The sequence below is a fragment of the Humulus lupulus genome, chromosome X (assembly GCF_963169125.1).
Source record: "Humulus lupulus chromosome X, drHumLupu1.1, whole genome shotgun sequence".
NCBI lineage: Eukaryota > Viridiplantae > Streptophyta > Magnoliopsida > Rosales > Cannabaceae > Humulus > Humulus lupulus.
This window is the reverse complement of record NC_084802.1, coordinates 45,444,878-45,455,250: the sequence shown is the minus strand read 5'-3', so window position 1 is coordinate 45,455,250 and position 10,373 is coordinate 45,444,878. Positions and strand designations below refer to the sequence as shown.

The 10,373-nt window shown below is 37.8% G+C and overlaps 1 protein-coding gene across 3 annotated transcripts; it reads left to right on the top strand.

Annotated features, from left to right (window-relative positions):
* Positions 1–6,691: 6,691 nt before the first annotated feature.
* LOC133803474 (universal stress protein PHOS34) lies at positions 6,692–9,086 on the top strand. Of its 3 annotated transcripts, none has more exons than XM_062241530.1 (5): positions 6,692–7,188; positions 7,281–7,384; positions 7,678–7,796; positions 7,955–8,061; positions 8,743–9,086. In XM_062241530.1, exons 1-4 carry the CDS (start codon positions 6,969–6,971, stop codon positions 8,040–8,042), a joined length of 531 nt encoding a protein of 176 aa, XP_062097514.1. In that variant the 5' UTR covers positions 6,692–6,968; the 3' UTR covers positions 8,043–8,061; positions 8,743–9,086. The 3 variants fall into 3 exon arrangements, with proteins under 3 accessions (XP_062097514.1, XP_062097512.1, XP_062097513.1); XM_062241528.1 differs by having other exon boundaries at positions 7,675–7,796; XM_062241529.1 differs by lacking the exon at positions 8,743–9,086 and adding an exon at positions 8,420–8,729 and having other exon boundaries at positions 7,675–7,796.
* Positions 9,087–10,373: the final 1,287 nt, after the last annotated feature.

Sequence of the window (10,373 nt, the reverse complement as noted above, 5' to 3'; positions counted from 1 at the left end):
ATTTCGCATTCTCCGCTCGGAATTCAAGGTAAGAAAACTACACCCTTTTATGTGGATAAGTTGGGACTAAGAGTTCCCTATACTTGTATGCAATGTTGTATGATGGTATTATGCCATGTGAGTATGAAATAAACGGCCTAAGAGTGCCAGAATTAATATTGGCACAGAAGGACGCGAATCGGTCACTGGTAGCTGAGGTTAATTAAATAATCACTGAGCTTGGCCTAAGCGAGCCAGAGTCAGTGGGTTGAACACTGGGCTCGACCTAAGTGAGCTGAAGATAGTGACTTAATCAGGGGGTGCGGCCTAAGGGTATCGACCCTAGTTATTGAATGATATGTTTACTGTTGTTAATATGATGATTATGACATGTTAAATACTTTGTTAAAAGACTGTTGATTTGTCTATTATTATCGTTGATTATGAGAATATTGTGGACTGCTGAGTATCTGGTTATGCTTTGTGAGTTATTTGATTAATGTTATTGATAATGCTCTGTTATATGGTTTTCTTGCTAGGCCTCGGCTCACAGGTGCTACGTGATGCAGCTAAAGACAAGGGTAAGATGAATCAATCATGGGTTGGAGAGCTCTGGGGGTGAGGTGTACATTGTCAGCTGCTCGATCTCCACGGTCGAGGGATTGTGCAGGGACGGAAACCTAAAATGTGTATTTTGCCATTAAAGTGGCTTGGTTTATTTATGACACTTGGAAATTTTGTAAATACATCTTTTAAACCCTGATTTGGGATCCCATGTACTAAATATTCATTTTAATAAAAACGACCTGTTAATGACTACATTCTTTTAATCCTAACCTGTTTATGACTTTAGATACACATTTTTATTTAAATGACTTGGTTAGTAAGTCTTACACTATTTTAAACACACAGTGTAACGGTCTTGGTTATCCAGGGCGTTACACCCCTCATCCTCAGGGTTGTTCCCTTCAGTCTTCTTTCTCTTAGAAGGGTTATCTCTTGAAGGTGGCACTGTGGAGGGTGTTGCCAAGGTGGTGGTTGAGTTAACATTTGTTGTTGTAGTTATTCAGGATGGAAGAGTTAATTTAAGTGCCAAACTCGCCTCTTCCACATTGACAAACCTCTGGGCTCGAGTGGTGAATTTGAATATTGTCCTCACAGGCTTCTTCTGCATGTCATCTCAAAGAGGACTTCCTGACATTACTCCAGCTCATACTGCCATAAGATGACAACTGTCATCAACATTGGAAGCTCGGGTCGCCTCTATATTGAACCTCGCTAGGTAGCTCTTCAGTGATTCACTTGGTTGCTATCTAACATTTGTTAAGGCAGAAGCCTTGAGCTTGATACTCCTTAAAGCTTGGAACTGCTTTTTGAACTCCCTAGAAAATTGTTCCCAAGACAAGATCGAGTTTCTTCGAAACTTGTCAAAATAGTTCTTCGCTGGTCTAGTGAGTGTAGTGGGGAAGAGCATGCATTTGAGCTCATATCCAACATTGCTAGCGCGCATCACAATGTTGAACAAGCTTAGGTGGGTGCCTGGGTTGGTAGTCCCATCGTACGACGCCATGTGGGGTATCTTGAAACCATTGGGAACTGGTGTATTCGAGATGTGAGGGGCAAAAGGCTCAAGCTCCTCATCAAAATCATAAGCCTTTTCTTTATTTTTTCTTTCTTGAAGGAGCCTGAATGCTTCCTCAAGTTGGTTGATTATTTCCTAAACCAAATCCACCGGAGGGGGAGCTTGTACTACTGGTAGCTAGTTATTGTTCGTTGGAACTCCAGCTTCTTGCCGCAGCATAGGGTTGTACTGATTTCCATATACTGGTTGTAGAGACTCCCTTCAGGCATTTAAGTGTGTCCACAGGTCCAAGGTTGGCTGGCTAAACTGCCTCCGATTCTGGTTCAGGTGGTCTCAAAGATCAGGATAATCATTCGGATAGTTCTCGTAATGCCTAGGCTCGGTGTTATAAACATTCACTGACCTGCTATGATCTTGACTTTCGTTAAGAAAACTGTCATTTCTCCCAGGTTGCTGTTGTTGTGGGCTTGATTACGAGGTGGGTTATCCATGTGTGTCCTTATCCCGGTTGTTCGTGACCTCGACATAGAACTCCCTGATGGCTGGGGTTGTCTATATTCCTAATGTGCCCTTCCGTGAGGCCTCGCGTTCACCCCTATGCTCGGGTTAAGCTCGCTGGCGTCTGTCTCGACTTCCACTTCTAGCACTTCGTGAAGGCCTTTGAGGTGCCCTCTCCTTAGCTCGATTTCCGCTGGAAGCTTGCTGAGGTACAGCCCGTGCTGGAGAAGGATGCTCAATTGGCGAAGGAGGATGCCTGATTGGTGAGGGTGGCAGCCTTACATTGTTCAGACTGGCAGGCTCAGGGTTATTTCTAGCAGAATCTGGGTTATCACTCCGAGTTATCTGAGGAGCTCGTGTTATATTATTTTATACTATAATGTTTTAGATTAAATAAATGTGACAAAGAGTGTCACATATTGTAACATATAATAGAGAGTTACAATATTTAGATATATGAGATATATCCAAATAATGTAACATATTTGGTGTTACAAATTTGTAACTTCCAAATATTACCCTTTATTGTGTAAATTTGTTGTTACACAATATTGAGATGAATTTCATAAAGCCATATGTGAAATGGCTGTTAGAGATATGATTTTAACCCCAATAATGTGTTTTGGGAGTTACAAAATCATTTGGGAGGGTTTGGAACCGTTTGGAAAAACAACACCTTTTTAAGTGCTGAAATTGGTCGGTGGTCGTGGCCACTGAATGTTGGTGGTCGCGGCCTGTGGGACAGAGACTAGTGGCCGCAGCCACTAGCAGCGGCCACAGGCCAAAAACTAACCAATTTTTCAATTTTTTAATCTTTGTTGAACGGCTCAAAAAACCCAAATAACTCCCAAATCTCATTTTTAATTCCATATTAATCCAATTAAACATTGGTAACAGCCATGGGGTTGGTGGAATTTGAAATTCAAAGGGTGTCTCTAAACTCTATAAATAGGAGCCTATAGCTCACTTGAAAGACACAACATTTCTATCCATTAAAGCACTTGGCTAGAAACACCTCGAGGCTTGAATATTCTATAAAGCATTTCCAATATCTGTGAGAGATCCCTTAGTGCTTGAGTTAGGGGGAAATATGCTTTTGGACAAAGGTTTCAAACCTTGTTCAAGTTGGTGATCCCCAACACTCTTCACTTTGGTTGTGTGAGTGAGAGTTCTTAGTTCATTATTCTTATTCTTGTTCTTTTATTCTATTGCTTTTCATTTCTTCTATTATTCTATATTTACTCTTTTATATGTATCTTTTGTTTTAGAGTTGTAATCTCATCTATATCTTTCATTCTACTACTTCTAGTTTATTTGTATCTTTTTGTCTTAGAGTTGTATCTTCTATTTCTATCATCTTCTACCTCTTTCTCTATATTTACATGTAATTTTTGTCATAGAGTTGTAACACTTTTTAATCAATAATATTTAGTTTAGAGTTGTAATTATCTTACCTATTTCCATTTAGGCAAATACATATTTTCCTAATAGCTCGGTTATTCCCAAGATCTGCAGGAGCGTCCCCAGCCGGGTTATTCTTGGTAGGGTTCCGAGATGACCCCTTGGGCCTGTTTTTTCTAGTATTTTCCCTATGCCTCGGTTGAGCCTGTTAGGCCCTCTGTTCGACCATTCTAGTAGCCGTACTCCCTCGAGGTCACCCCCTGGTCCTCCGCGAAGTTGCCTAGACTTTAGTAGCTTATCTTGCCATCTCTTCATTTAGCCGTGCAGCTTCGACTAACTGTTCACGCAACCTACGATTTTCGAGCTCAATTGCTGGCACATATCTTTCGGGATTATAATAATCCAGCTCATTAGGTCTAGAACTTTGACCAAGCCGTTCTCTAGGAGACGATGAGGCACTCTCCTCATCGGGACTCTGGTCCATAATTGGTTGTTTACCAGGCCTTCGAGGATGCTCCTCAGTTTGTGGAGTACGCTCCTCAGGGATTTGGGGTAGAGATCACCCACTGGTTCCAGAAATGTTCAAGGCAGCCATTGTTGCTAAGCGAGAAGCTTTATGTTAAACGGTAGGAAGAATTGCTTAATGCTCTCAACAAAAGCACCAAACTATTGATGTCGTTTTTCGTCAACTTAAATTATATAGAGTAATTAAACAATCAAATAGGAAGAAAAGAAAATAAAGAGATTTTTACGTGGTTCAACAGTTAAAATCTGACTACGTCCACGCGTCACTTTTATTAAAGTCTGCGTTAAAGCTTCAAGAAAGAGAAATAATCACAAAGCATTTCTCAGTCCAATTCTGTGCCTGAGTACAAATAACTAGATCCAGACTATTTATAGACCTGGTTACAAGAATATCTTCCCACAAGTTTAGGGAAGTTATAACATATATTCAAATCTAAATTCAAATGAATATTTGAGTAATAATAATACAACTTAAATGCATTATTTAAATAAAGTTCCCATAAAATAGGGATTCAATACACGATTTAACCTAATCCCAAAGAAATAGGGATTTCCTAACAGTTTTTCTGTGTGTATGTTTAACGTGTCTTTGAGCTTGAACACAACTTCGACATGCTTTCGAGATCACGTAATTTCGAGCTTACTACTCCAGATGTCGCCACCTCTTTACTCGACTAGTTCTTAGAACTCAACCTTTTGGAGGAGACTTCTGCCTTTGAGCCTGCAACTCATGCTCGAGTGCTGATGATATGACACTTGTGGTAGTTGGAATCCCGTGATACACAGGGGAAAAGACTGGGTAAAAAGCTGTGCAATCCCACATCGCCTGGTGAAGGTCAAGTGTGATGATTCTAATACTGTGTAGGTATGAGACTACACAGTTGAAGAAGGCTTAAATGAATTGATGAGTACTACCTATGCCAACAAGATGCATCTTCTTTTCGGTAGCCCATCGCTTGAGAACTCCAAAGTTAAGCGTGCTTGACCTGGAGTAGTCTCATGATGGGTGACCTCCTGGAAAGTTTTCCTAGGAAGCGTGCGAGTGAGGACAAAGCACGCTGGAAAGACTCGTGTTGGATTGTAGGGCCAGTCGTCATTTCAGGAAGCAGCCATAGTGACGTAGGGCGTTACAACTTGGTACCAGAGCCTTGACCCAACCGGAAGTGTGGCCGACGGGGATGTCGGACCCTTAAGGGAGGGTGATTGTGACAGTCGAAATCCTGTGATCCGTAGGGGGAAAGAGCGAGTAAAAAGTTGTGCAATCTCACATCGCCTGGGGAAGGTCAAGTGTGATGATTCTAAGAGTGTGTAGGTATGGGGCTACATAGTTGAAGATGACTTAAATGAATTGATGGGTACTACCTATGCCAACAAGATGCATCTTCTTTTCGATAGCCCATCACTTGAGGACTCCAAAGTTTAAGCGTGCTTGACCTGGAGTAGTCTCATGATGGGTGACCTCCTGGAAAGTTTTCCCAGGATGCGTGTGAGTGAGGACACAGCACGCTGGAAAGACTCGTGTTGGTTTGCAGGGTCAGTCATCATTCCAGAAGCAGTCATAGTGACGTAGGGTGTTACAGCACTAAAACTTCGTATTTATTTGTACAAGTATAATGCCAATACTTGTTAACCTCAAGCTTACTCTTTTACGAACCTACATTTCGAGGTTGTTTATTTATTCATGAAATTTGGGTGTAACAATATTATATTATATGGTTTTGACTATATGTCAAATTTATTTTATCATTCCTTGATCTATTTATATGGTGTGGAAGTATATCAATTGTGATTAACATTATGAGAGAGATTATGTCAATTCTTAGTTATTTGTTATTTGATGTTATTGTGTTATAATTAAGTTATTGGTTATTTTGATAGATAATCTACGGACCAGAAGTTAACATTATAGATAAGCCTTTTACCTATTAATTTTTTAATTTATTCCATTTAGTTATTGATTTAAGATTGATAATGGTAGATGTCTAATTGTGTATTTTTCGAAATCGTAGGGGACGACAACGAGAAGAGGAAAGTTCTTCTTGTGTTGGCCGATTTCAATATTGTGTGTTTTTCAGATAACGGTGGACCTCTTTGCTTGAGTACAACATTTACAACAGATAAGTTCTCTCTTGTACTGTATTTTATTTTATTGCAATGATAAAATTTAGTTTGTAGTCTTTATTTTATTATTTTAATTTTTAACGTAGTGTTTACTTGTTGATTTGTTTTGTAGGTTGCTTTATAGTTATACAAGCTGAATGTGTGCCCTTAGGAGTGGCATTGGATTGGCGTATTTATCTTAGTCTTTCTTTGTACATGTCGAGACGGATTATTTGGCAACTATGACTACTTTATCTAAGAGATCATCATTTTTCAATGACTTAATGTTTTATTAGAGCATATAGTAAGTTTTTTGTCCAATTTTTCAAAAATGTCCCTGATTCATGGCCATCGTACAACCGATAAGGTTGTTTATGAATTGGTAGTGCATACTTTTTGGGTGGATGGTGTACTTGTTTGGCTAGATAAAATCCCTCATTTTCTATCTAGCATTATAGATTTATAGGTTGTAAGACATTATAATTCTTTTCAATGAATTTATTTCATTGCTGCAAAAATGAAAAAAAAAATTAAAACCATATTTTTGTAAACTTGTTAAAAAAAAACCCATAAACATGTAAATTCCTCGTAAATAATTAGCTAAGGTGAGTCTGTATCTCAACTTCAAAGCCCATATTAAGAAAACAAAAACGGGCCTGTTTGTGCAGTGAGAGTCCTCTTCTTTCTAACAACCCGATACCGTCTGGTAATGGTGTACTCGTGGATTAAGTAGTTCCGCTTTCGTACCACCATAACTCAATATTCAATTCGACTGGCTTTTGGCGCGCCACAGGAGTCAATATACTTCTTCCTCGCAATTATTTACAGTTCAATATTCAGTCTAGGGTCAGGAAACGCAGAGTCAATCGAGATCAAGTCAGCCATGGCTCCTGGTAACCTAGGTTGCGTGATCGTGGCCGTCGATGGCAGCGAAGAGAGCATGGGCGCCTTGAGATGGGCCCTTGACAATCTCAAGCTCCGCGCCCCTGATTCCGACTCCGATTCCGCTTCCGCCAGCGGTTTCTTCGTCATACTTCATGTTCAGTCCCCGCCGACCATCGCCACTGGTCTAAATCCCGGTGCCATCCCTTTTGGTGGACCCAGTTAAGCGTTTTCTTTTCAAAATTAGAACAGATTGTGATTATTATAATAGTTTCGTATTTATTCATTGTAATTTTTTGGGGGGAAATTTCAGGTGATTTGGAGGTTCCGGCGATCACTGCCGCAATCGAGGCGCACCAGAGGCGAATCACGGAGGTTGTATTTGATCACGCTCTCAAGATTTGCTCCGAGAAGAATGTATGGGTGTTTTTTTTTTATAACTATTTTGCTTTAATATAATTCATTTGTTATTGAACTTCTTTAATTAACTTATGTTAACTTCTTTGTATAAATTTCGGAGAGCATTTTGCATGCTCTTTGGCTAGACATGCCAAAGAGTTTATATTGGTAGAGGATTATCTCCTCAGTTTATACATTTTATCTTTCAATAATAATAAAGTTATTATGTCCAAAAAAAAAATTCATTTGTTATTTATTTTTTTGAAGTTTTGAGTATTGAAAGTTTTTTTTATTGTACATATAAATAGCAGCGGAATTTGAAAACTGAAGTTGTTATTGGGGACCCAAAAGAGAAGATTTGTGAAGCTGTTGAGAAGTTGAATGCTGATCTTCTTGTGATGGGGTCCCGTGCTTTTGGTCCCATTAAAAGGTTACAACTTTGACTCGCTAGATAAGAGTTAGCATACTTTATGTGCTATGCAATTCAATCTCAAGTTGTTTGTAACCTCATTAAGTGGTCCAAAAGTATGATTTTCAATCGCGAAATGCTTCTTTATTATGCTTAACTATGATTTTGTATTTGTTTAGGATGTTCTTGGGAAGTGTAAGCAACTATTGCACCAATCATGCCCAAAGCCCAGTTATCATTGTCAAAGACAAAGACACTGCTGCTTGATTGATAGTCATAAAAAAGGGTAAGCATTTATCTACTCTTCAAAACTTTTGTGGCATTTTGCATTTTAACTGCCCGATTCTCTATCTTTTAGAGATTAATACTGCTCTTAATTGCTTTGTGTCGAAGTAAACAATCAAGTTATAGGCCTTTTATTTTTCTTCACAAGATACCATTAGCATTTATTGTAGAAGCTGATATTGGATACATTTAGGTTCTGAGTGAGAGAGAGAGAGGGGGGGTGGGCAAAAATGCTAGATGATGAAGGGTTATTGGTACAATACTCATATACATGAAGTTGATATCCCCATACACATTGATGCAACATATGAGATACACAAATTCGATTATTTATTTTCCCTCTCAACTTTTTGTTGAAGCATGCATAGCTTGGGTGGATACTCCAAATGGACTAGTTGTTTTATAATGGATGCGCGACCATACTGCTGTTTGTTTGTTGATTGTGGTTTGTGGATTATTTGCTATGGAAGTATGCTTCTTGACCAGTTTGAACCAAGAAAGGGCATATTTCCTTTATTTAAATGTTGTTTAATAAATAAATTTTTTAGCAAAAATGCTAGATGATGAAGGGTTATTGGTACAATACTCATACACATGAAGTTGATATCCCCATACACATTGATGCAACATATGAGATATGCAAATTCGATTATTTATTTTCCCTGTCAACTTTTTGTTGTAGCATGCATAGCTTGGGTGCATACTCCAAATGGACTAGTTGTTTTATAATGGATGGGTGACCATACTGCTGTTTGTTGATTGTGGTTTGTGGATTATTTGCTATGGAAGTATGTTTCTTGACAGGTTTGAACCAAGAAAGTTTCTGGATATTTGGATAGACATTCTTCTTTTAAAACTTTTCTTGTTCGTGTTGTAAATGGATGTGTATCATGTAATAATTATATTCACAGTATGTATTTGCTTATTTATTTTTTGAACTTTTGGCTACTGCTTTGTTATTTTGTTTCACAAAAATGACTTCGTTTGCCTATTGATGGCTTTTTAATTTCTTTGTTTCAAATGTTATCTTTGCATTGTTCTTTCTTTTCTTTCCTTGGCTGATATCCTATACTAAATTCTTAATTTTCTGGGTAAACAACTATTCGTCTTATGGTTACGACTTGGACACAATGGCTATTATTTGGTTGGTCATGGCAAGATTATATCGAATTTGCTCCATGTTTTTTCTTGGACAAACCAGACCACATATGTACATGTATACAATTATATTTTGAATCGTTTCCTTGGTTAGTTAAGCTGATTAAACCCAAAAACTAAAAGAGATTCCCTCTGAATTTGAAAGCTGAGAACTTCAGATTTTACTTGTGAATCAGGGCAAATTGTTCATTGCTCAGTTTTTTTTTCTCTTTTAATTAAAGCGCGTTTTAGTTGACAAATTGTTTAGTAAATAGTTTTAGCTTAACCAAAGTGGCACTAGGTTAATAGGTTTGCCGAATAAAATTTAGTCACATGATACATGCAAAGGCTTATTTGTACATATGGTATCCATATTGGATTACATGTCTTGGCAAGTTGTTCTTCAATTTCTCTTTTTGTCAGTCTCCAAACTTACTAATTTGTTACAAACACGCTCTTAGGACTAATAATCTTATAAGATCCTTTAAAAGCAAACTTACAACAAGTAGAATTAAATATATAATTTGATCTCTGCACTTTGCGTGTATTGGCAAATTGCTGCAACCTTTGTTGAAACGTCTCCCCGGATCAGGCCAAGGTAACTCAAGTGGGAGAGCCGTGTTATGGGTGACCCTATTGCACGGTTCAGAGAGCAACTTATGTATGTGATGCAAGTGAACGTGTTCGAGAAAGTTGTCGTAAAGTTTAGTTGTTCGTTCTGTCGCAACTAAAAATTGCATATTATGAGCTGAAAACTACGAAACAATCGATATCCCGCGCCTTTCCTTAAAGAACCAAGTTTCCGAATTGGCGGGATATCGGGCTACAATAGCACAACTAAGTAGCTAGCCCTCTATACTAGTTTCCTATCTTATTATTTTTAATTTATTTTAAACTTTTTGATATTAATATAGAATTAAAGCTAAATATAAAATAAATAAAAATTGAATAAGAAAACTGAACAAATTTATAAAAGCTTACATTAACAAAAATTATATGAATTTTTATTTTAAAATTAGAATAATAGAAAATATAATTAAAAATTACAAAAACAAAGAAAAAGATTGAATAAGAATTAAGAAAATTATAATGTTAACATTGAGCAATTTTTTTTATAACTATATATAACATGGGAAATTTGGTAAGAGCTGCCCTATTGGATAAGCTCCTGAAGCA